This window comes from Diceros bicornis, chromosome 17 (genome assembly GCF_020826845.1).
Source record: "Diceros bicornis minor isolate mBicDic1 chromosome 17, mDicBic1.mat.cur, whole genome shotgun sequence".
Lineage (NCBI taxonomy): Eukaryota > Metazoa > Chordata > Mammalia > Perissodactyla > Rhinocerotidae > Diceros > Diceros bicornis.
Window position 1 is genome coordinate 57,736,367 of NC_080756.1, and position 27,184 is coordinate 57,763,550.

A 27,184-nucleotide genomic window follows, 5' to 3' on the forward strand; every position below is an offset into this window, starting at 1 on the left:
ATTTTATTTCTTTTTCAGATAACTTATTGTTAATGTGTAGATATACTACTGATTTTTGCATGTTGATTTTGTATCCTTCAACCTTACTAAATTTATTGATTAGATCTAACAGTCTTCTGGTGGAGTCTTTAGAGTTTTCTTTATATAATATCATATCATTTGCAAACAGAGACAATTTTACTTCTTCCTTTCTGATTTGGATGCCTTTTATTTCTTTTTGTTGCCTAATTACTCTGGCTAGAACTTCCAGTACTATGTTGAATAAGACTGGTGAGAGTGGGCACCCTTGAACAAGACAAGGATGCTAGAGGAAAAGCTTTCAACCTTTCACTATTGAGTATGATGTTAGCTGGGAGCTTGTCATATATGGCCTTTATCATGTTGAGTTACATTCCTTCCACAACCAATTTGTTGAATATTTTTATCGTGAATGGATGTTGAATTTTTTCAAATGCTTTTTCTGCATCTATTGAGGTGATCATATGATTTTTATAATTTATTCTATTAATGTGATGTATCACATTTATTGATTTGCATATGTTGAGCCGTCCTTGTGCCCCAGGGATGAATCCCACTTGATCATGGTGAATGATCCTTTTAATGGTGCTGTTGAATTTGGTTTGCTAGTATTTTGTTGAGAATTTTTGCATCTATATTCATCATGAATGTGAGGACACAGTTTCTTAAATACTAGATGAGAAAGGTCTGTTCCACCCCATTGGGAAAGTTGATGAAATAAGTGGATATCACTTAAATTTGTTTAAGCAATGCCTCTGGAAGAGGGAGTTTTTCAGTTTTCCTAGCTCTTTTACATTTGGGCAGAAGAGCCTGGAACCTTTGCTGACCTCTCTCTATGAGGAGCAGCTCCAAAGCTGCTTGTCACTCACAGGAGCCAACTGCCCCATGGAACATGCCCACTCTCTTCTGCCTTCCTTTCTCTGCTCTCTGACCTCTCCCATAACAATGATGAGAATATGTTTGCATTTGTATACAGCATTGCTGTTCACTTTCACATCCAGGGTCTCATCTGCTCCTCCTCTGATGGGACAGTTAGGAAATAGTTATCCCCTCTTTTTCAGAGAAATGGACCAATTTCCCCAAGGTCACATGGTGGGGAAGTTAGCACTTGAACCTGATTTTTTGATTCCTGGTCAAAACCTTTCTAGGGCACTGTGTTTCTGCCAACCTGTTGATAGAGGGGCTTGGGACAGAACAAGGATGGGAAATGGAGAAGGAACTCAGTTAGAAGTTTGATGGGAAAAGATTGGGAACTGTTGGCTAAGATGCCAATTAGGGGTATATCTGCAGGCTGGATTCGTTGTTGTCCTTGTTCTCCTCTCATTTTATACTAGCTAGTAAAATTCATGTTAAGAATATGCTACCCAAACTCATAGTGATCCCTGCAAGACTGTGACTTGGGAGAAAATGTTTGAATTTAGCCCTTTGAGTGGCTTCTGCCCCACTGAGCACCTTGTACATTAAACAGTGGTTCTTGCTTTTCTTTTTTGTTTCAGCTTGAATCAGAAATAGAGCATGAGCTTGCATACATTTTTGTATTCATTCTGTATATATGTCCATTTGTTTAGCTTCATCAGTGAGCCAGATATTTTGATAAGTGCAGGAATGAGATATGATCCCTTCTCTCAAGGCATTTGCAGGTGTGTGTGTGTGTGTGTGTGTGTGTGTAATGGAGAGCACAGACAAGTAAATGTTTACCATGAGTAATTCCTACAGCTGGCATAAGCCCAGAAGGCTATGGAAGCCCAGAAGAACAGCATGTAAGTCAGACTGTGCTGAGGTCAGGATGACTTCTCAAAGAAAGCACCCCTTGAATGGAATTCTTAAGTGTTCGTAGGACTTAGCATAGACAAAGAGAAGGACATGCCAGGTGAGTGAATGGTCTGTTTGAAGATGCCAAAGCATTAAAGAGCTGAAAGGACAGGAGACAATTTGGAGGGAAGAGCATGTGGTGGTGGGGTGGGGGAGAAGATGACAGTCAAGGGGTGGGGGTGCTTCTGCGTGTTTAAGATTTATCCTGAAAGCAATGAGGATGCAGGTCTGCATTTTAGATGAGTCCCCTTGGCAACGCCATCATGGTTTTGCGTAGCTGTTTTTTTGGAAAGCAGTCTGGTAATACGTATTAAGAGCCTTTAAAATGTGAATGTAATATCCCCTTTGGCTCAATAACATTACCTCAGGGAACAGCAGTACTGATCTCCTACTGTGTAGTACTCATTGTACCAGATATTTTTGATACACTGTGTCTATTATCTTTTAATCCTTATAACAGTTCTGCAAAGTGGGAAACATTGGTCCCATTTACAGATAAAGAAACTGAGGTTTTAAAGAGTCAGACAGGTTTGGGATTAAATCCATACTCTGTCACTAATTAGCTGTTTTCCTAGGACAAATTACTCTCTCCGAAGCGGTTTTTAAAAAAATAATAATGCAACCCAGAATTAAATACAAGCTGCTCTTTTTTGACTTATCCACTCATTTATATTATCTTATCTCTGCCAAAGCCGACCTCCATTTTCTTAAGCATTTAAGATTCAGTCAATGAGCCAGAATCAAATGGCATGGAGTACTGTGGATCACGGCTTTGCTTTGGGGGACCATTCTGAGAGTTGTTTGCCCCTGCAGTTTTCCTTGTGTACATGCACACGGCTCTTATCACGTCCTCTACCTCCGTTACTTGTAGCTTGTCCCCCTGCGAGGATGTAAACTCATTGAGGAAAGGGGTGGTCTTAAATATATCTTTGCATCTCTTGCAGCATCCGCCTGGTTCAGTGCCTTCCATGTGCCCAGGGAGAGCCCAAAGATTAGTTTTTGCAAAAGCAGTTGGAACATCATGATGCAAGAGAAGATAGGGGCTTTGAGAGTAGAGCTAAGAGTTGGGGGCATAGGGTGGACACAGAAAAGGTAGATATTTAGAGTTGGAGACTTGCAGGGAAGGTTTGGGACTGAGGGAATCTGGGAGAACGTATTTAATAGAAAACATGCAAAACATTCTCATTAGAGCTGAGTCAAGAGAGTTATCTTAGTTTGGGTTCCCCAGAAGCAGACCCTGAGAGGGGGACCCACGTGCACGTGCTGTGTTAAGGAAATGCCCTGGGAGGACCCAGGACAGGATTGGGAGCAGGACAGGAGAGAGGAGCAGCCAGAGTGCTATGTCAGGCAGAGTCTGGCCTCCGCCTAGTCCACAGGAGTGTCCTGCAGTGTCATCGCAGCACAGAGTCTGTCCCCTGGAGACGAGGGAGCCGGGCTTTCACACTTCCACACCAGCCCATCACTGGCTCAGGGCTAAACAGGTGACCAGGACACCTCAGGCCCTTCTGGCTCTGTCCGTGGGGACAAAGCGGGCCAGCAGGCCGAGGGCCGGGCTTCTGAGAGCCACAGGTGCAGGAAGTTAGAAGCAAAGGCTCGCAGAAGCTGGGCGGCGGGGGTACAAATATGCAAGGGGATGTGGGTGGGGCGTTGAGAGTGGCGCCTTGATAATGCAGCCTTAACTCTGTCCAGCTGTCCCACACTGTCTCTGCCTCTAAAACCCGCTTTGCCAAGCGGGGACAGTGTTACTTGACTTGCTCACGTCACAGAATGATAGCTAAAACAAATAAAATGCAACCTCATACGCATGTTGACAATAATAAGACATCATACACAGCCAGATACTATTCTCGCGTCTTTCTCTTCCAGGCCAGAGGATCTGTCAGCTCTCTGGCCTCTCCAGGGTGCTTGTCTTGCAGGCATCAGCACTGACAGCCTTTGAACACAGCTTGTTCGTGCTGGGAAGAAAGTAGGCACTTTCTTAATGTTGATAAATTTGGCAGCAGTTTCTTTAATATATACCAGCTGCCTTGAAATCCATCTAATTAACCCCCAGATATCATGCTAAGGCTGTGTTTGTCTTTGATGTGCTCATCAGCACCAGCAAGGAAATATTGGAAAGCGAATCATAATAGGACTTAGCTCTTATAAAATGCCTTTTATCTTCAAAGTGGCTTACAACCACTAATTATTAGAGGAATTAGGGTGAACAGCGGCCTTCTCACAGAGTCCTCAAACCATTATGAAGGGCCTTTAATGTATCTTATAATACAGCAAGAGAAATGTGAAGAGAGATGTTTAATAACAGTTGTCCAGACCTGGAAGAGTTATTTTATAAGGTAGGAGACAGCTGTTGCCTGTCTCCCGTGAGGCTAGAACAAGGAAATTGGACCCAACGTGACGAAAAAGGAGGCAGGATGTAGTGGTTGCATAGGCGACAGCAGGCCGCAGAGTGGTCAGAGTGCCCTCTCAAAGGCGCTTCCAGACCCCTGCTCCGTTATAGGGCTGAGGAGGCATATGGGCTTCCCGGAGGCCCGGGGTGGGTGCCATCACGACGAAGTCCCCTCCAGCTGGGGCAGTCAATGGTAAATTTCTGAGCTTCTTGATTGTATCTCTTCATGTACTGTTTTTTTTGTTCGTTTTATTGCTTTTTTGATTATTGGTTTGTTTTGTTAGAATTTTATCTGGGGTAGAGGAAGCCTATTTGAATTCTATAATAATAATAAGAAGAATAACAATAGGAAGGTACTATCCCCGCCTTTCATTTCACAGATGAGGAAAGTGGGCTCCCAGAGCTTAAGAAACCTGACTGTGGCCGTGCAGCCAGTGCCTCAGGCGGTCTGGCCTTGGAATTTGTGTTCTTCTCCAACACAGTGAGAGGCCTGTCAGAGAAGGGGCGGGATTTGTCCAAAGGCCCTGCACTATGTGTCAGAGAAGTAAATAACAATCTCATACAGAACAGGGAAAGCCTCACTTCCAGACTGGTCTGGTTCCTGTGCTGGATACTCTAATCTTGAGCAGGGAGGTGGTGAACATAGCCCTGCCAAGGAGCAGCTCCGCATCCTTGTTCCTCGCTAAGGGGTCCTTACATCTGCCTCACTGTCCTGGTCCCACCAGAGGGTCTGCCCAGGGCCGTGGGGAGGACAGGAGGGGCATAGGCATGAATAATGGGCAGGCTACCCATGAAACCCTGAGGTTTGGTAAAAGCACATTTTCCCCACGTACAAAGATGGCTTTAAAATGGGCCCTGCCCTAGAAGTCTAGGCTGGGGGATGCAGCCTAAAGAGGTTCTGCTCCCATCCCCGTGCAGACAGTCCTGGGGATACAGAGATGAGCCTCTCAGGACTCCCTGGGCAGAAACATCAGCCTCATGATTTCTTAGTGAGAGCTGATTGTTGGCAGCTTGAAATTGGCCACGGGGGGAATATTGACACCATAGAAACAGGCAGATGCTACAAATCAGGGATCTCCCCAACCCCACCTCAGAAAACTGATGGTTAAATATTGCGGTGTCTTTTTTTCCAACATCATTTTTGACACCAAATGCGTATTCTATGATTCAATTCAATTCTGACACTAACACAGACCCCTCAGGTTAAGGGCTCAGTCCCATAAGACTGCCCCCACTCAGATGCCATTTGCAAGTCCCAGCTTGTCATGTCCCTGGGACATCTGACTGACCGGCTATAAATTCTGGGCTTCCCACAACACCCCCCTCAGGTTCAATAATTCAGTAGAACAACCCACAGAACTCAGGAAAGCATTTTACTTACTAGTTACTGGTTTATTATAAAGAATTCAACTCAGGAACAGCCAAATGGAAGAGATACAAAGGACGAGGAATGGTGGGGGTGTGGCACGGAGCCTCCCTGCCCTCTTTGGGTGAGGCACCCTCCCAGATCCTTGATGTATTCACCAACCCAGAAGCTCCCCGAACCCAGTCGGTTAGGGTTTTATGGAGGTTTCATACGTAGGCATGATTGATTAAATATTGGCCATTAGTGATTGAACTCAATCTCCAGCCCCTCTCCTTCCTAGATGTTGGGGGTGGGGCTGAAAGTTCCAGCTCTCTAATCACCTGGCTGGTTCCTCTGCCAACCAGCCCCCATCCTGAAGCATCTAGAAGCCCACCAAGAGTCCCTCCTTAGCATAAACTCAGATTTGGTTCAAAGGGGCTCATTATGAATCAAGACACTCCTTTCACTCAGGAAATTCCAAGAGTTTCAGGAGCTCTGTGCCAAGAGCCAGGGACAAAGACCAAATAGATATTTTTCATTATTCCACAAATATTTACCACTCTCAGTCCTCACTCTTCATGGTCAGTTAAGAAGCCAACACACATTTATTATACGTGTAATTATATGAGCACCTGTTATATGCAAAGTACCAGGCTGGGAATTGGTGAGACATTTGTTCATTTAAATGATCAAATATCAATTTCATACTTACTGAGATTCATTGATGGGGCTTCTGCCTTTGAAGAAGAAATAAGACATATGATGTACACTTGAAAATCTAGCCAACTAGACCAAGCAGTGTGTTCCAATGCCTAGAGAATGAAAGAGGCAGTAAGTCCTCAGAGGGACAGAGGCCAAACCAGTCCAGGCTGGGTAGTCAGGGAAGACTTCTCAGAGGAGGTGGACTTAGAACTGGGCCTGGAAGGCATATACGATGCAGAGAGTTGGAGCAGATCTGTAGAGTGTTCTTACAGGAGGGAGAAGGAACTGAGAAACTTCCCCGTGTTGAGTCCTGGAGGGCAAATGCTGCCCCAGTGTACATCTGGTCTTTTTCCTTTAGTCACATTGGTGGTAAGTCTGAGTCTTAGCTCTGCCTACTCATGGCTCTGGACAGGTCACTTAACCTTTGGAGACTGAGGTTCTCATTAACAAAGGAAGGAAAAGAGCCAGTCCTAACAGCTTCACAGAATCACTATGGAAATGAGAGAATAGAAGTGAAAGTTCTTTTAAAACTGGAAAGTATAATTAGTGTCATTATTGGTTTAGATGTCTTTCATTATTTCATTACCTCACTATCAGAATTTTGATCTAAAAAGGGCAATACTGAAAATGCCTTAGAAATTATCGTAAGAGCTCACATTTACCAACTGCTTACTATGTGCCAGGTGAGTTTCTAAGTGTTTTCCACGTTTTAAGCTGCTTAGTCCTCACATGAAGTAGATACTGTCATCTGCATTTTACAGATAGGGAAACTGAGGCCTGGAGAGCCTCAAGCCTCAAGGCTCAAGCTTTGGGTGAGAGTCTCGCCCAAGGTTCATGCAGCTGAGAAGTCACAGAGGCAGGATTTGAACCTTGGGAACTTTGGCTCTTGCGTTCTGCTACAGTGACTTCGTGCAGCTCAGGCTGGGTGGGGTTCTTCTTTTCCACGGGGAGGAAGAAGAGAGATGCAGTTCTCTGAGCTTCTTCTTCTGCTCTGGTCCCTAGCCTTTGCCCACCTCACCCTCCACATTCTCTCCTTAGTGAAAAGCAGGGTCAGGGCCTGTCTAGTCGGCCACGTGGATGGCCCAGCGCCTCTCCTTCCCCCACATCCCCTGCAGCAGATGCTGTCAGTGCCCCATCTGCATCTCGGGGACCTGACCATTTCCTCATCCTCTGGCAGCTTGCAGCAGCCCGCGTCTGTCTCTCTGCCTGGGGGCTTTCTCCAGAGCCACCGCACACATGGCAGACTGGAGTGCTGGGGAGTTAACACCCCGCAGGAGCAGCCTTCACCCACTGACTGATAGGGGTTGGTGTATAAATACCCTAGCTCCTTGGCCCTGGGGCTGGGTAGCTGACACATGTGGTCTAGACCAAGTTGCAGAGTTCCCTGGAGGTGTTAAGCTCCAGGAACCGACAGCTGCTTATCCAGTAGTTGGCTGGATAAGGCACCCGTGATTGGCTGTCCTGCCTTCCCTGCCTCACTTCCCACTCCCCAAACAGTGTTCCTGGTCCCTTTCAAACAAACCACTTTCACTCAAATCTTTGTCAGGGTCTTCTATGACACCACCTATTATGGGTTGATTTGTGTCCCCAAAAAGATATGTTGGTGTCCTAACCCCCAGTTGCTCAGAATGCGACCTTATTTGGAAATAGGATCGTTGTAAATGTAATTAGTCAAGTTAAGATGAGGTCATTAGGGTGGGCCCTTAAGCCACATGACTGATATTCTTGTAAGAGGGGGCAGATGGTGTGATTAGAGACACATGAGGGGAGAAGGCCATGTGCCAATTGAGGCGGAGAGAGAGGAGTGATGAGGCTGCAAGACTAGAACTGCCCAGGGTTGCCTGCCACCACCAGAAACTGGGCAGAAGCAAGGCAAGATTCACCCCGAGTCGCAGAGGGAGCACAGCCCTACCAACACCTGAATTTTGGACTTCTAGCCTCCAGAACTGTGAGAGAATAAATTTCTGTTGTTTTAAGCCACCCAGTTTGTAGTGGTCCTTTGTTGTGGCAACCCTAGGAAACAATACACCTCCCATCTGAGGCCTGGATTCTTCCTTAACTTGTTCCATCCCCCAGGGAAGGAACCCCACTATGTGCCGTTCCCTGGTGAGCACTCCACATCCATTTATATTGGAGCTGCCTTTGAAACCCCTTGCTCAGCAGCTCTCCTGTGCCCTCTGCAGTTTGACATGACTTGCCTATCTACCTTCACCTGACACTGCCAACTTGGAGTGAATGGTTGAGACTGTGGTACTGAAGCCTGGGTAATTAGATTGGAATGGATCCTGAAGATGCTTTTTGGGCTTTTGATTTCCTAACTGTCTGCTGTAGGAGAGATTCAAGGGAGATCTGGGTGACTCAGTGGCTGCTTTCAAGTTTGCATTGGGTATGGTGTGGAAGGAGGTACCAGCTCTTCTCCATCTCCACTGGGCCCAGACTAAGAGGGAAATGAGTGTAGAACCTTGAGGAGGGATTTAGGCTCGACCTATGAACTTTCTGATGCAGCAGTTGCTAAGCTGCCAGAATTACTGTGGAGGTCTGGGAAATGTTCCGGGAAATGTTTGAGGGTTGGATCATTTCCATCTGTGTACCAAGCTTTTATGGAACCATTGTGGAGGGAGAAGAGTGGTCTGCAAACTCTGATAGAGACAGGCAGATAAAAAGCAGTCTCTCTTTTCCCTTTGTGATGGTGGTGGCCTTTTCCCTTCGCCTTTGGAATATGCCCCACTGTTTTCTTTTATGGGTGTACTGTCTATTGGTCTGAAAAACATTTGAGACAGACAGCTATGTCCAGCTTTGAGCCCAGGGCATCCCTGAGCTTCATCCAAATGTGAAACAGCAGAGCCCGTCACAGGCTTCCATTTTATTTTGAAATGAAAGTAGAAGCACTTCTGTTGTTTTGTCTTCCATTCCCTTTGGAAAACCCACAGATGCTGTGCAAAGATTGCAGGCCGAGCCAGAGAAGGAATAAGAGAAAGGAGGCTCAACTCATAACAGGGGAATGGTTTTCAGGAGGGGCTCTGTCCTGCTCCCTTATTTTCAGAGTTCATTTAGCTCCCTACACTAAGGGACTGAGGGTTTTCACAGGGAAATTACTTAATTTTCAGCCATTTCCTGCTTGTCAGAATGGAATGTAAAAGCAAGAATCAGGCTCCTGGGCATAAATACCATACGTAAGGCTAGATTTACAAGTCCTGAAGGATATGAGAAGGTTCTGGCCTGGACCTATTCAATTCTTTTTAATAGATATATTGAGATATTGACATACAATAAACTGCACATATTTAAAGTATACAATTTGATAAGTTTTGATGTATATTTGTATATATATGTGTGTGTATGTATACATTTGTATGTATGTGTATATATATTTTCATGAAACTATCACCACAATAAAGGTTGCAGACATACCTACACCCCGCCAAAAGTTTCCCCTTACTCATTTGTAATCCCTCCTTCTCACCGTTCTCCACCCTCCCTTATCTCTTTTCTGTCACTATAGATTAGTCTTCATCCTTTATAATTTTATATAAATGGGATCAAATGTGCTCTTTTTTGTCTGGCTTCTTTCCCTCACTTGATTATTCTGAGATTCATCCAATTGTTCTTGTATCAATAGTTCCTTCCTTTCAATGCAGAGTAGCATTCCATTGTATGTATATACCACGGTTTGTTTACCCATTCTCCTGCTGATGAACATTTGTGTTGTTATTGCCTATCATGAATAAAGCTTCTATGAACATTCATGTACAAGGCTTTGTATGGACATATGCTTTTATTCTCGTGGGTGAATATTTAGAAGTGAGATGGCTGGATCGTATGGTAAAGTTTGTTTGACTTTTTAAAGAAACTGCCAAATATTTTCCAAAGGGGTTGTACCATTTACATTCCCACCAGCAAAGTATAAGAGTGCTATCCAATTCCTCCACATCCTTGCCACGACTTGGTATGGTCAATCCAAGTTTAAAAAATTGAGTTGTTTATTTTCTTATTAATGAGTTTTAAGAGTTCTTTATATATTCTGGATCAAAATCTTCTATCAGATATATCCTTTGCAAATATGATTTTCCAGTCTGTGGCTTAAAAGGTGTCTTTCAAAGAGCAGAAATTTTAAATTTTGGTAAAGTCCAATTTATCAGGGTTTTTAAAAATGGATTATGCTATTGCTATTGTACCTAAGAAATCTTTGCCTAAGTCAAGGTCACAAAGATGTTTTCTTCTTGAAGTTTTATATTTTGAGATTTTATATTAAGGTCTATGATCCATTTTGAGTTAATTTTTGTATATGGTACAAAGTATGAATTGAAAGTATTTTTGCAAATGGATTTTCAATTATTCCAGTACCATTTGCTGAAAAGATTATCCTTTCTCCGCTGGATTGCCTCTGCATCTTTGTCAAAAATCAGTTATATATACAGGCCTATTTTTGGCTTCTCTAATCTATATTCTGTTCCATGTATCTATTTTTCTGTCTTTAGGCCATTTCCACACTGTCTTGATTACTGTAGATTTATAAGAAGTCGTGAAATCAGATAGTGTTTAGTCTTTTGATTTTGTTCTTCTTTTTCAAACCTGTTTTGGTTATTCTAGGTCCTTTGTATTTCTGTATGAATTTTAGATTGGCTTGTCAATTTCTACAAAAAAGCCTGCTGGGATTTTGAGTGGGATTAAGATGAATCTATAGATGAATTTAGGGAGAAAGGACATCTTAATAGTATTGAGTCTTCCAATTCATGAACATGCATATCTCTCCATTTATTTCAGTCTTCTTTAATTTCTCTCATCAGTATTTTATAGCTTTCAGCAGGTATTACACATTTTTTATCAGCTGTCTCCCCAAATATTTCATATTTTTTATTCTATTGTAAATGATATTTTTATTTCAATTTCAACTTTTTGTTGCTGGTGTACAGAAATACAATTGATTTTTAAAGAAAGCTTGTATCCTTTAACCTTGTCAAAGTCACAAATTAGTTGTAGCAGCTCTTTGTGAATTTCACCAAATTTTTCTACATAGACAATCATGTTGTCTGGGGATAAAGACAATTTTACTTCTTCCTTTCCAATCCGGATGCTTTTTATTTCTTTTCTTGTCACATCAAACTGACTAGACTCTCCAACACAAAGCTGAATAGACCTGGTCAGAGCAGACATGTTTGTCTTGATGATAGGGGGAAAGCATTTGGTTTTTCGCTATTAAGTATGGTGTTAGCTGTTGGGTTTTTTTGGAGATGCCCTTTTTCAGGTTGGGCAAACTCTTTCCAATTCCTGGCTTTCTGAGAGTTTTCGTGAGTGGATGTTGGGTTTTGTCAAATGTTTTTTCTGCATCTATTGAGATGATCATAAGTTTTGTCTTTTTTAATTTGTTAATGTGGTGAATTATGCTCTTGATTTTCAAAGGTTAAACCACTCTTGCATTCCTGGGATAAAACCTTTCTTGGTCAGGATGTATTATTCGTTTTATGTATGGTGTTGTGTTCAATCTGCTAAAATTTTCTAAAGAATTTTTGCATCTATGTTCCTGAGGGATATTGGCCTGTATTTTTCTTTTCTTGTAATGTCTTTGTCCATTTGGTATCAGGGTAATCCTGGCCTCATAAAATATGTTAGGAAGTATTTCATATTCTTCGATTTTCTGGAAGAGTTTTTGTAGAATTGGTATCAGTTTTTCTCTAAATATTTGGTAGAATTCATCAGTGTAGTCATTTGCGCCTAGAGGTTTCTTGTTTGTTTTTTAAACATAGTATTTCTTTTTTTAAAAATTTTATTTATTTATTTATTTTTCCCCCAAAGCCCCAGTAGATAGTTGTATGTCATAGCTGCACATCCTTCTAGTTGCTGTCTGTGGGACGCGGCCTCAGCATGGCCGGAGAAGCAGTGCGTCGGTGCACGCCCGGGATCCGAACCCGGGCTGCCAGCAGCGGAGCACGCGCGCTTAACCGCTAAGCCACGGGGCCAGCCCTAGAGGTTTCTTATAGGAAGATTTTTAAGTGTCAGGTCAATTTCTTTATTAGATATAGTGTTATTCATGTTATCTATTTCTTTTTGAGTGAGTTTTGATGTTTAGTATTTTTCGAGGAATTTGTCCTCGAACCTTATCTAAACTATCGAGTTTATTGGCATAAAGTTACTCATAATATTCCCTTATTAGCCTTTTAATGTTTGTAGAGTTTGTAACGGTGTCACTTCTCAAATTTCTGATATTGTAATTTGTGTCTTCTCTCTTTATTGATCTTCTTAAAGAACTAGCTTTTAGTTTTGTTAATTTTCTCTATTGTTTTCCATTTCATTGATTTCTGCTCTGATCTTTATTATTTCTTCTCCTTACTTTGGGTTTAATTTGCTGTTTTTCTAATTTCTTAAGGTAGAAGCTGAAGTCATTGATTTGAAACCTTTCTTCTCTTCTAGTACGTGTGTTTACTGCTATAATTTTTTTCCCTGAGTACTGCTTTAGCAATATCCTACAAAATTTAATATATTGTGCTTTTATTTTCTTTTAGTTCAAAATAGTTTTTAATTTCCTTTTTCATTTCTTCTTTGACCCATGGATTGTTCAGAAATTAGTTACATAGTTTCCACATATTTGAGGATTTTCCAGAGGTCTTTCTGTTATTGGTTCTAATGTAATTCCGCTGGAGTCAGAATACACACTTTGTATGACTTGAATCCTTTAACATTTATTGAAACTTGTTTTATGGACCAGAATATGGACTGTATTGGTAAATATTCCATGTGCACTTGAAAAAAAAGTATAATCAGCTTTTGTTGAGTGGAGTGTTCCATGAATGTCAGTTAGGTCGGGACGGTTGGCAGTGCTGCTTGCATCATCTGTATCCTTACCGATTTCTGTCTGCTTGTTTTATAATTATTGATCGAGGGATGTTGAACTCTTTGAACATGATTGTGGATTTATCTATTTCTTCTTGCAGTTCTATCAGTTTTTGTTTCATGCTTTTTAAAATCTTGTTACTAGGTGTGTAAGTGTTTAGAGTTGTTATATCCTATTGGCAAATTGACTTCTTTACCATTATGAAATGACTTTCTTCATCCTCATTAATATTCTTTGTTTTAGAACCTACTTTGCCTGATATTAATAGGCAGCTTTCTCTTGACTAGTGTTAGCATGGTATATATTTTCCAACCTTTTACTTTTAACCTATTCGTGTCTGTATGTTTAAAGCACATTTCTTGTAGGCAGCATGTAGTTGGGTTTCCTCAACCTAGAGAATCTGCCAGGCACTGCCTGGGTTTGCCCTTCCTGTGCCATGATCTAAAAACTCTTTAGACAATAGTGGGGCTCATTTTGTTTCCCATCTCTCAGGATCAGGGCTTGGACTAGGGTAAGGTGAGTGTGGCCCCTACCATGCAAAGTTAAGAAAGTAACCACTTTCAGATACACAGCTTTGAGAGTAAATTCCTCTTTAAATTTTGTACCCTCTTTAAATTTTTTGCTTCTCTCTTAAGAAGACACTCTCAGAGTTGTGCAAATACAGGCTTAGCACCTGAGTGTAAATGCCTCTTTTAATTTTGCACTTTAGGGGCCTCACTCAGCTCACCTTTGTCCCGGCCCCGCAGAAGGATCACTGTCCTTCATTGTCTGACACTCAGTGTCTTATAAACCATTAAAAAAATTTTTTTTCTGGATTTTTGATTATTTCAACTGGAAGGGTAAAATCAGTCCCTATCACTCCATCTTTTCTGAAAACAGAAGTCTGGACATATTCTTTATGAGATTAAAAAATCCTAGATATAGAACTATCTGACTGGAATACAAATGTTCTCAGGCTTCCCTGCAAGGAATTTAGCAAAAGATTGGTTTTCCTTCATTCAACAATCAGTGAGCATCTACTGTTCACCATATTCTAGGCTAGGAGCCAGGGTTAAAATCAAATAAGATGGTGCCTGTCTGGCAGTTGCTCACAGCTGTCTTCTTTAGAACTATTAGATTGGCTCTTTCATACCATGCATCACCTGTAACATGGCCAGGGAAGGCAGAGAGCCAGAGAAAGTCAGACCTAGAGCTGGGAGATCATCTCTACTAAGTCCCATGTCCAGAGTGGTTCAGGGGCTCACTTAAGCTCACACAGCTAGTCAGCAGTAGTTGATCGCTATATAGTCTATTTTGAGGGATAAGGAAGAGGGCCCCAACCCAAAATACTTCCCTTCACTGCCAGTCACCATGACTGAAATCCCACCATTCGAGGCTTGTTCTTTGAGGGCAGGGACCATGTCTTATTCACGTTTGCATTTCTCAGTGTTAGCTCAGAGCCTGCTACATGGTAATCAATAGATGAGAATGAATGAATGAAAGATAAATGTTAAAATGATGAATATGCCTCTGGGAGGTGACATAGGTTATCATCAGTTGGGGATGAGGAGACTGTTAAGAGCAAGCCCACAGCTGGGACCCATGATAGGAAGGCAATGTGGTGCCGTCCATGAGGTCTCTAACTGTCCTAGACCTTGATCCAACTCAAGACGACTCTCAAGAACTCTATCAAACTCAGTTTTCTCATCTGTATGACAGGGATCCTGATCATACTTCCCTTATGGAAGGATGTCAAGTTCTGTTAGGATGCAGTATGTTGGGGGCCTGGCAAGAGAAAATGCTCAAGGAATGAAAGGTATTATTAGTCTAGTGTCCTGGGAACAGAGATGGGTATTAGGAAGGGCTCCTTGATGGCAGAGACCTTGGAGACAGTCCTGGGAGGTAGCAGGAAGACAGCAGGCTGCTCTGCTCAGGCTGTGTATTTACAGAAGCTCAGATGTTACCCCCATCATTATCCAAAAGGCCTTCTTAAGCTCAGCATTGCACCCAGATGTGTCAGGCAAGGCACATAAACCGCGGACACAGCCCTGCTCTGTTGGGACTTACGACCAAGGGAGTTCCCTCTGGGGCAGACAGAATACAAATGTTAAATCTGCTTGTGATCAGGTGACAGCCAGTTCGCTCCATGTGTTCACAGCCAGTTCACACCATGTAGGGATGAAGAGAAAGACCATTTCCTGGTGAAGGGCTGGTCCAAGGAGTCAGGGTGGGGGTTCCTTGTCCAGCTGAGTGGAATGAGAAGGTACAGTCTGCTCTGCCTTGTCCAGCCTCTGTTACCTGGAGTTCATTCCTGAGGCCAGACATAGTCTTCCAGCTCTGGGCCCACAGCTCCTGACAGCTAGTAGGGGAGGATGTAGACTGAACTCATAGATTCCTCTGGAGCTGTGGTGAAGCTGAGCCAAAAGAGGAGCCCTGCTGGTGATACAGTGCTTCTCCACCTTGTTTCCGACTGTGGATGCGGAGATGCGCTTTGGGACTTCACTTTCTCTGGTTCACCACAGAATGCATTACAGTGCATATCTATATTTTTAAATTCAAATATTATCTTATATTTAAAATTTGGGCCTAGTCTACTTCCAAATTATTTTGAAATGTCACTGGCTTACAGACTGTTGGAACTAGAAGGGACCTTAAAGACAAATGGGTCCAGTCTTCTCCTTATACAGATGAGGAAACTGAGGCCCAGATAGGTACTGACTTGTTCAAGGTCACTTAAGTAGCAGTGGAGTCTAGACTAGAAGCCAGGTTCTGCATGCCTTCTTCCAGGACGTTACATTGCAATGCATGCTCTGAAAAGAATCCTTGAGGACTTTAAGGATCTGATCGAGGTGTATGATTTGTGATTCTGTGTTGACTGAAGACAGCCTTGGGTGTCACCAAACCGAGCCTGGCAAACCCAGTACAACAGGAAGCTCTTTGAGGACAGGGTGCACTTTCTCATCCGTCACCTGCAGTGCTCATGGCCCCTGCAGATGTCTGCAGGATGGGCTAAGAGCTCACTGAGAACTTGTTGACTGTGAGTGATATAGGATAGAGTGCATCTGAGTGAGGGGAGTTCTCACCCTTGGCAGTGCTGGGGAGTCAGGACAGTATGGGATTAAGATCAAATACAAGTTAGACCACCTTGCATTTAAATCTCAGCTTTTGCACTAACTTGCTGTGTGGCCTTGGTCAAGTCACTCAACCACTCTAAGCCTCAATCAAAAGGAGATGATAATCTCTATTTCAGAGGGATGAGACAAATAAGTGAGAAAATGTGTACAGAGACCATGGCATGATGCCTCCCTGCAAGTAAACACTCAGTAAATGGTATCTTGTCCATCCGGATCTGTTTTGTTGTTTGTTTGAATTGGGAGAAATTGTTTTCAGGCTTCCTCTACCCACCTCTTTTCAATCTGGAAATGTCTGTTTCCTTTCCCCCTCTTCTCGTCTCTCTTTGACAAGCTGGCTGATCTGTTAGCGATCAGGGCACATTTCCCCGTGTCCTGAGCTTCGCTATTCAGAGGTGGTTGCTAAGAGATGCCGGGGCACACTGGTGAGTGGCTCTGTTCTTCCCTCTCGTTCTGATTCTGCCTCAGTCCATCCCCACCACACCCACTTCTCTCTCATTTTCTGTGTTCAGGTTCTGAAAAGACTTGAAGAAATTGACAAACCTGGATGGCTACCCCTGACAGGAGAGTGGTGTCTAGACTCCAGAGACCTGGCCAGGGACCAAAGGGGAACAGGGCCCGCCTAGGGCCCCTGGACAACCTGGAGTGTAAGGAGACCCAGGAGCCGGCACCAGGAGAGCTGGCCATGCTGAGGAAGGCACAGGAATTCTTCCAGGCCTGTGACGCGGATGGCAAAGGCTTCATCGCCAAGAGCGATATGCAGGTAAGAGGGGCCCCAGCTGGGCCTGCCCGCCTGGAATGCCAAATGGTCTGCGTCTCTCTGTCTTGGGTGAGGGCTTGCCCCGTTGGAGGGGACGTCTTTAACAGAAAAGATGCCATCATCTGCCCTGGAAGGAGGTGTCAGCCCAAACTCGACTGGGAGCCAGGTCTCCTGGGTTCGTTCTTTTTCTGGCCATTACTTGTGGTCACACTTGGGGGTTGTTTCCCCCTCTGACTCAGCAGCAACCCAGGATTGTGGAAAATGGAGATGGCAACATAAGGGCCTTAAGTAAGATGTGGTGAGGGACCTTCTGAAACAAAGGTGGAAAGGCCCAGACATGTTGCTTCATAATAAAGCTCTGAGCCAAAGTCACTCCTGCGAGGTGCCGCATGCGCCTGGGAGCAGGGCGGTGGCAGGTGCAGCCTGGAGGAGGGCACTTGTGGAGCCCCTGTAGCTGTCCCCACCCTCACCCCCGCCACACTCTCCCACCTCGTAGGCACATCCAGAGAGAGGTTGCAGCTCCTCAGTGCGCCGTCACCTGGTGCAGGGCTCGCCACTGTCTTCTGTAGAGGGCCGGAGAATAAATGTTGTCAGCCTGGTGGGCCATACAGCCTCCATCGTGACTGCTCAACTCTGAGGGAGCACGAGTAGCCACAGGCAGTGTGGAAACAAGTGAGCGTGACTCTGTTCCAATAAAGCTTCATGTAAGCACACTGAAATTTGAATTTTATGTAATTTTCACAGGTCATCAAGTGTTATTCTTCTTTCGATATTTTTTTCAACTATTTAGAAATGTAAAAGGCATTCTTAGCTCACTGGCCAAACAAAACCAGGCGATGGGTCGGATATATAGCCCAGGCCATGGTTTGCCCACCCCTGGTCTAGTGCCTTTCCGTTGTTAGTGTGAAAAGGTTCTTCTCAGTGTCTTCCTTGAGTTCCTTAGGTTGCAGTCCTGATTTCACCCTGATGTGAGTAAATAAGACACAGCCTCCACCAGAACACTGTGAGAGCAACTCTTTTCCCCCAGCCTCTTCCTCACTCGCTGTCAAGAGCATTTTTTGGAGGGATACATGGCTGTGCTATTAGGAGGAAGACATAATGGTCAGATTTTTGTTTTAAGTAAGTCCAGTTTTTCAGAATCCACTAAAGTTGGGTGATGAAGTGTAGACCGTCCTTAGTGTCAGCCCCATCTCTGCTTGCACGTCTGAGCTGTGAGGGGTGGAGGCCAAGGAATGAGCCCGGTCACCTGGATGAAAGGCCCCAGGGTGTGTCTGCAGGCTTCTCGCAGGGCTCCTCCACCCTCCAGGAGTTGCATGAATTGAGGGAAAAGACCTGGGAACAGAGCCAGCTTAGCCCACAAGTAAGCTCAGGCCACCCTGTTTTCAATTGACCCCCCAATAAATTTCTGTCACTGAAACTCATTCCCAAAGTCTCACTTCACACAGAAGGCCGGATTCAGTGTGTTTGGAGAAAAGCTTTGACAAACCCCTATCTGTGAACTTCCTGATTGTCACTCATAGGTCTGTGGTAGTGGTAGTTGGTAGTGGTGGTTAATGGCATACCCACCTTCCTGTTATCTCTTCTAGAAAGAAAGAAAAGGGAATCCACATTTATTGAGGGTCAACTCTGGGCCTCATGCACGGTGCAACTTAGCACTCGCACTGTATATATCTCAATTAACCCTCATTGAGGCACTCTTTAAGGAAGGGAGGAAGAGGCATGGTGAATTGAAACTGTAAATTGTTAAAGAAATCGTTCGTATTTGACTTGGAAAGAAGTCGGAAACGTCAAGTCCCAGAGATACCGGCTCAGCTACATTCCTCCTCAGTCTTCCTCGTCCTCGCTGTTGACCCAGGCAGGAGGAAAAGGGGAGGGACGGCTCACTTAGCAGATACTTGTGCCCCCGTGGCATTTTTTTCTACCACCTACTTAGTTTTCTGAAGCTTCTGTGTACCTGTGGACAGTGACGCATTTAAATTTTCAATTCTTCATGCTAAGACAGTGCTATCAAGAGAGAGAACACAGCGCATCATTGAAGCGCCTCCTCCCTGCTGCTTTCACAGGTCACATCTGGAGGAGGAGGGGCTGGAAGGAGAAGCATGAAGGAAGTGGCCCTCTCCTAGTCGACCCTGGGCTCTCTGTGGAAAGCCCGCGTGCCCCTTGGTTCTCCTGGGCAGAACCTACAGACATCTGCCTGTGGCTTGTCACCCCCACACGTAGCAGCTTTGTGGGATGGTCACTCCTTTTGACTGGTGGCCATTTCCTTGGACCTGGGCTCCACCATCTACCTCACCTTCAGCTCCAGCACAGCCTCACGGGAACTGGGCGGAGCAGAGCTCCAAGTGTTCATGCACACAGGCATTCAGCCGCCAAGAGAGGCCCTTTAAAGCGGAGAATGGCTCTCAAGGAAGGGGAGGCTGTGGACTGTGTGGGCGGGAGAAGCTAGGGGGCTGGAGGAGGCAGGTGGAGAAGGAGGACTGGAACAGAACTAAGGTGAGCTTGCCGCCCCTTGAAAGAGGAGTGCGAGTTAAGCTCTCCCTGCAGTGCTCTGGCTCTTGCTCCTGATTACCAGAACTCCATTTGCAGAGAGTGAGAGGGACGGCCCGTCATCGAGAGGCGGGGGAGACCGCCCACCCTGACAGAGCAGGGACCACAGAAGGGAAGGAGCAGGGCCAGGAGAAGCTGTTTCTCTTTGGGGTCCCTGGAGGAACCTGAGGAGGGCTGCGCTGAGGGCGGGGGCACAGGCCGCCCCGTGCTGGGGCTCCACGGACGGACATTCTGACTCAGGGACGGCAGCTGCTGGACTCGGAGCTGCGGGAACCGAGTGCAGGCAGTGGTTTGAGAGGCCTCAGCCCCACCCACGGCCCCTCAGACCGCACACCATCCTCCACAAGGACCTCTCTGGGTTCCGTGGGGATCACTCCAGGCAGACTTGGGGTGAAGACTGCTTTGCAGGCTGGGGTCTGGTGCAGTCCCCCAGAGAGCAGCGTCTTTGGGCTGGGGCCCTGAGTGAACGTCAGTCCTGCCTCAGAGGGTGAGAGGGACGGGAGAGGGCCAGGCTGGGGAGGGCATGGAGGAGAGGGAGGTGGGGACGGATGGGCAAGAGTCTCTCTGAAGAAACCTTGAGCCTCAAGAATCCTGTGTCCCTGATTTTTAGAGGAGTGAAATGATTACCTACCGGTGCCAGGTGCCCCCTCCCAACACGGCCCGGAATTCCTGGCTTAACTGTTAGGACTCAAATCAGCCAGACCTGACCCACGGCCTGTGTTTGCGGGTAGAGTTGTATTGGAAACAGCCGCGCTGGTTCCTTCCATCTTGTCCATGGCGGTTGTCACACTGCACCGACAGAGTTGAGTAGTTATGACAAAGACCGGACAGCCTGCACAGCATAAAATACGTGCTGTCCGGCCCTCACAGAAAAAGTTAGCTGACTCCTGACTTAGGGTAACAGGAAGACTTTTAAGGATTTTTGTGGTAAATTGACCGAGTTTTAATCCTGAATCTGAAACTTACTAGCAGTGTGAATTTGTGTACATCTCTTAACCCCTCTGGGCCATAGTTCCTCATCTGTGAATTATTTATAGCTGCCCCTCAGCGTTAGAAAAGAATGAAATAAGCTTATGCATGTCGAGCTCTCTGCCCTGAGACTGAGACCTGGAAATCCCTCCGCAGCTCTTGTCTGTGTGTGTGGGTAGGGGGGACTCATACCCTGTGTTAGCCAGTCCCTGGTATATTCCACACTGTAATTTTTTTAAATTGTGGTAAAGTACACATAACGTAAAATTTACCATCTTAACCATTTTCAAGTGTACGTTCAGTGGTGTTCAGTACATTCACATTGCTGTGAAACATCACCACCGTCCACCTCCGGAACTCTTCTCATCTTGCAAAGCTGAAGCTCTGTCCCCATTAAGCAGTAACTCCCCATTCCTCCCTCCCCCAGCCCCTGGCAACCACCATCCTTCTGTCTGTCTCTGTGAATTTGACTACTCTAGGTACCTCCTATAAGTGGAATCATATGGTATTTGTCCTTTTGTGACTGGCTTATTTCACTTAGTGCAATGTCCTCAAGGTTCTTCCATGTTGTAGTGTGTTATAGGATTTCTTTCCTTTTTAAAAGCTGAATAATATTCCATTGTACCTATATACCATATTTTGTTCATCCATTCATCCATCAATGGATACTTGGGTTGCTTCACACCCTTGAGTGTGATAATGTTTCTATAAACATGAGTGTACAAATACTCTTCAAGGGCCTGCTTTCGATTCTTTTGGGTATATACCCAGAAGTGGAATTGCTGGGTGGTATCATAATTCTATTTTTAATTTTTTGAGGAACCACAACTCTGTTCTCCATAATGGCTGCACCATCATACTGTGATTTGAACTGCAAGTCATCTCTTCTGCCTCAGAGATAAAGAAAGGGCATTTCTGCTGAAGAGGGCACTTTCCACTGGTATCCAGCAGGTGCTATTCTTATTCATGTTCAGTCTACATGAGTGGGGTGATTTTTCCTCTTAGAGGACATTTGGTCATATCTGGAGACATTTCTAATTAAAATGACTAGAGAGGGAGGTGCTACTGGTGTCTAGTAGGTAATGCCCAGGAATGCTGCTAAATACCCTGTAATGCATAGGACAGCTCCTCCCCTCTCCGCCAACAAAGAATTATCCATTCCAAGAAAACAATCTTGCAGAGGTTGAGAAACCCTAATCTACACCAAGCAATCAGCCCGAACCATGCACATCAAGGCACAAAGCAGAATAAAGGTAGATCCTGCCTCCTGGACCTCACATTCTCCTCCTGAAGATGTTTGGTGTGGCTGAGCTATACCACAGAGAAGAGTGGTTGGTGCTGGAACAGAGGTCTGAAGACGATGCTGTGGAAGCCCTGAAAGGAGGGAGACTTTAATTCTGGCTGCAAAGATGGATCTCTTCTGGTTTTCTCTTTAATGAGAGTTTCCCTTAGTCATTTTTGAAGCTGTGCAACTGTTCTCTTTAAGCTACATGAGGCATGTTAGCAGGCTGGTGACCAGGAAGGTAGAGGGGTCTGGCTGGAGTGCAGCAGAAGACATCGTTTTTCCATGGCTCTGGGAGCCAGAGCCCTCAATACTGCTGCTACAGGGTTGCTTCCCGTTCCAGATCCTGGAAAATCCCCCGTTTATGGGACCTTGCTGAGAATCAGCATCTGGAGTGTGTGAGGTGTAGACCAGTGCTCCGAAGACGGGAGTTCAGGATCCCTTGCAATCACTCGTAGTCACCATTTATTCATTCATTCATTCATTCATTCAACAAGGATCTAAATACTTGACGATTGTTAGCAGTGGGCTAGATCCTGGGGACATAGTAGTAAAAATGAATAGGGTCTCTGTTCTCAGATCTCCCTGTCCACTGAAGGAGCAGATGTTTATTAACTCATTTTATCTATCGGTATATAAAATGCAAAATGAGATAAGACTCACAAGTGGGAGAAATGTGTTTTGTGGAGGCTGTATAACCCACAGAGGCTTACTGAGGAAGCGATCTGAGAGTGAAGAAGAAATTCGGAGTTAATTGAAGGCGGTGGAGGGAGGCTGGTGTTTAAAGGAGCCCCGGAGTTCTAAAGAGCTGCTTGGGCCGTGGGCAGTGTGAATAGGGCCAGCTGACTTCTCATTTCTCTTCTCTCCCCTGCCTGCCCTTCCAGAGGGGAGGGGAAGTGAAACGGATCTCTAGAAGGCTAGTACTTGGCGGTGCTGGCAAGAGAGATTTTGGTGGTAGGTGGGTAGATGTGGAATGGCAATGCAGAGGAGGGAACATGGAATGAATTCACTGGAGAGCCATTAGACTATAGCTGAAGCCCTGAATGGGAAATCAGTTCTTTATTCCCACTCTGGTCTCTGCTATGACTTTAGGGAAATCTCAGAGCTTCACAGGCTGTTTGCACAGTGGAATAAATAATCTTGTCCCTCTCCACCCCAGTTACCTCACTTAGTTAAAAATGTAGACAGCACCAGGTGCCCAGGGGACAGGACCAGAATAAGTGAGTTTTACATGGCTCTGCAGGCCCTGAGAACAAAGATAAATAAGAAATAATTATGGTTATTAAGACTAAAGGATTTTTCCAGTAGGGTCAATAAAGAGAGGTTAAAGAATCTGGCGTGGTGCAGTATGCAGGCTGAAGAAGCTCTCAGTACTAACTTGCCAGGATGTGAAGAGTCAGAATTACTTGGAGGATATAATATTGCTTTCCCCATCTTCACTGACAGCAGAGAGAGGAAACCACCTTGCGATGTAGACGAGAAGGACTGGAACTAGGTAATAGGAAGGGTCTGTGGGGGGAGGTGTTGTTGGGTCCAGGAATGGTGCCAAAGGTCAGATGTGACGGCTTTACCCGGTTCACGCTGGTGAGAGAAAAGGTGTCGGTGTGCGGGTGGTTTGGGTGAAAGGCAAATTGAGGGTCCCACTGACCTCTGCAGTTTCCTTCCCGTTTCTAGCTCCAGCACAGAGTGAGACACCACATTCTAGACCAGGTTCAGCAATCCTAGGATGAGAGTGGGGAAGGAGGAAGGATATCCCAAGGAAAGGACTGGGATCTGAGTGGGCCAGGAGCCCGGGTTTTCACCCTCCCTCCAATGGCATCGCGTGGGTTTCAGATGGAGCTAATCAACTTCCTGCTTGCAAAATTGACTACCTCCTCACCCCACATTCTCTTACTGTGGCTTCTGAGACAGCTGGTTTATGGATTGTTGATAAACCAGAGATGCTGCTGTATGCTAAGCAGATACACTTCTAGAATCTTTGCACACACTCTGACTCCCCTTCCTTTTTTAAAAAACTCATTCATATTTAATTCAGTTCTTCTAAGTGCCTTCCACATCATTCTATCTTCCCGCTTTGTAACGCATCATAGTCTCCCTTAATGCGCATATTTGCCAAATTAAACTTTATGGCTTATCAGTTAGAGGATTGCCATAGGATCAAGCCAAGTGTTCTTGCAAGTTGTGTTACGGGCTTTCACACCTGCCAGCTCTTTTTTGTTGTTCAGATGGGTGTATACCTTCCTTCCTACAGCCCTGCGTTCCTTGTCCTCAGCTGTCAGTTACTTGCACGCCAGCAATTTTGTGCAGTTGTCCCTTGGGTAACTGGGAGGAAGGGGGAGGGTCAGCTGGAATATAATGAACTCCCTTGGGGAGTCTTCATTTGGAGACTTAGGTTTTTGGGGTTTAAGAAGATGCTTGCTTCAACTATGCAAATTAGCCTTGGCCTGGGGCCACTGCACATCAGGCAGAAAGCCAGAAGGACACATCAACAGCTCAGCCACTTTGCTCCTCATCCCATCAGCTGGTCCCTGCCCTTCCATCCTTGTGTGGTCCTAGTCAGCCCAGGACTCACGTCCAGTATTTATTTATGACCTCCTCATACTATCTTGTCCAGTTCCCCTTTAAAACACAAATACTCGGGGGATTAACACCTTAAGCCAGTGGCAGTTAACATCTTCTCAGGAATTAGTTGAGAGCCAGCAAGGAGCAGGAGTGGCACACAGCCTGGTGTGATGGGTCACTCAGAGGGAAGAGGGGGGCCTATCCAGCATGCCCTCAGAGCTAAAGGACCAAAACGTGTGTCCACCAAAACTTGGAAATGCGGTGCTATGGCCCTGGGACATGAGTGGCCTCCATAAGGGAAGACCTCTGAGAGTGTGACCCACACCTGCCTTGCAACAGCAGAGGTAGCGTGGCAGAGGAAAGGGGGCTTGGGTAGAGCAGGAAAGATGGAGTGAGAGACCTAGCTCTGCTGCTGCTCCCTTAGCGGCCTCAGTGGGTCGGTGGATCTCTCTGTCTCTCTCTGTCTCTCTCTCTCTGCCTCCCTACTACTTTTTATTGCATGTGTTCTCTGTGCCAGGCGCTGAGCCATTTGCTCTTTACATTCCTTAGCTCATTTAACTTGACAACACCAAGTTGTGTAGGTGTTAACTTACAACAATATTCAGTCCTTTATAGTTGTGAAGAGCGCGAGCTTTAGAGTCAGACCTGGATTTGACTCCTGGCAATGTCATTTACTGGCTAGGTGACCTTGAGACAGATCATTTAACTTCACACTTCATCTATAAAATGAGGATAATAATACCCATCTCAAAGGATTGTCATGAGAATTAAATGCAAATATATATAGAGAGATATAAATATATTGATAAATATATACATTTGTATATTTATTTATTTATAAATCACCTAGCAAGTTGTCTAGCACATTAGTAGGCACCCAATAAATGGTAGATGTTCTACTATTCAAAGGAGGAGAAGGATGGTAAAGTGGTCTTCAGAGGCTTGCTTCTGGCTTTTGTAGGACAGGGCCAGCTCTAGACATTTTTGCAGAAAGCCCTGAGTCCCAGGGCAGCCCCCTTTGATCATCAGAATGTTGATCAGGGCCATCTGGATTGTTTTCAGAGGCTCCATGAGGAGTTGCCGCTCAGCCTGGAGGACCTGGAGGATGTGTTTGATGCCTTGGATGCTGATGGCAATGGCTTCCTGACCCCAGAGGAGTTCACCACTGGATTTAGTAAGTTCTGATGGTTGCTGGGCCCCCAGGGTTATGGGTACACCTAAAGCTATATAAGGTGCACCCCTGCCCCACCAGATCTGAGGATCCATGTAGCACAAGCTTTCCTGCCCTCCTGAAGTTTCTAGGCTCTGGATTATTTGGGTCTCTTTTCACACATCTGCCTCAGCTGCTCACATCACTGCTCTCTCAGTGCCCACTGCACTGTCACTGCCAAGTCCCCTCCCACCTGAGAATGGCAAGGGGAATGCAGGGAAGCTCTGGCAGAAGGCTTGGCATTAAAGGGGGAGCTGAGATGAGATTTCCAGCCTCTGTTTTCTGCCTCGATACCAGTGGACAACAAAGTGGGATGACTGCATGATGCACTCCAACCTGAGTCTGGCTGGGTCTTCCAGGTTGACGGGTTCCAGCTATCAGAGGAATTTCTAGAGGGTTTTAATAGGCCATTCATTCTCAACGTAGCCAGGAGGAAGGAGAACTGAGGTCCATGAACAAGATAAAGAAACCAGATACACCATCAGATCAGCTTATTGATCAGCGCATGTACTGGTCAGATAAATCAACAGGCAAGTTTTACCGTACATCAGCCTCATATAAGGTAGCACATAGTTTCCTTAAAAGTATCTGATGCCTTTCCTGACTTTCAGGAATTTATAATTCACTTGGGAGGATAAGACAGATTGCTGTATTACTAGCCAGTGGAAGTATGGAGAAAGTGCACCTGAAACTGTTAAGTAACTTGTGAATGCAAAGTACAGTGATAGTGGTGGTAGGGATGACTAGATGATACTATGGAGCATAGGCTGCTGGAGTGCAATGGAGGGAAAGGTCTTGTTTAAAGAAGAAATCAACAGAGATGGGTTCTAAGCCTTGAGTTAAAGAATTGAGAACCACAAAGATGCCATAGTACCTGTCAGGCATTCTGCCTTTCACAGGTTCTAGTATTTCTGGCAGAATCTCATGGAAGTGGGAAAGTCAGGAACATGGTGCCCAAGGATCTTTGCTATTGGCGGTTTCCCTTTTTCTTCTCTCAGATGAACCTCAAATGATTCCTGGCACCTGGAAAGCTAAGGTCTTTGTGGGTGAGTATTGCCTCATTTAAATCCTTGTGTTGTGCATCCTCCAGGTCACTTCTTCTTCAGCCAGAATAAGCCAAGTCAGGAAGATGCAGGTGAACAGGTGGCCCAGCTCCAGGAAGACAAGGTGTATCAGTCCACAGGGGAAGAGGATCTGGGTGACATGGACGAAGATGAGGAAGCCCAGTTCCAGATGCTGATGGACAAACTTGGAGCCCAGAAGGTTCTGGAAGAGTAAGTAGTGGCAGTGTTTGGGGGATGGATCCCAGCCTCAGAGCAGCCTCCTCGTCCGCCCCTTCCACCACTGACATTTGTTAAGCACTCAGCCAGGCCCCAGCTCCATGCTGCTGGCTAGGAGACGCTCCCTACAGCATTCGCTTTGCAGTGACCTGTCTGTGTGTCATGGTCTAGGGGCTCTCTCTCTCTGCTTTTTACATTTTTTTCATGGAAACACTCCTATTCCCCTCTTTCCCACTCTTTCCTCACCTCCTATTGCACATTTTCCATGTAGTCGTTGGCTCAGCCTTGCTCCCCAGGGGTGCTCACCCATCAGAGGGCTGTGCTAGGCCTTGAGGGTTTTTCAGTGAGTTTTGCCTAAGGCTTCCCATC

At 45.3% G+C, this 27,184-nt stretch overlaps 1 protein-coding gene across 4 annotated transcripts in view; it reads left to right on the forward strand.

Moving 5' to 3' along the window:
- CRACR2A (calcium release activated channel regulator 2A) overlaps positions 1 to 27,184 on the forward strand; it is a 123,819-nt gene that overhangs the window by 36,698 nt on the left and 59,937 nt on the right. For all 4 annotated transcript variants that reach the window (XM_058559033.1, XM_058559032.1, XM_058559034.1 and 1 more), the window contains 3 exons: positions 16,718 to 16,968; positions 25,388 to 25,499; positions 26,626 to 26,809. In XM_058559033.1, the coding sequence (XP_058415016.1) occupies positions 16,753 to 16,968; positions 25,388 to 25,499; positions 26,626 to 26,809 (512 nt within the window). In that variant the 5' untranslated portion in view covers positions 16,718 to 16,752. The remainder of the gene's footprint in view (positions 1 to 16,717; positions 16,969 to 25,387; positions 25,500 to 26,625; positions 26,810 to 27,184) is intronic.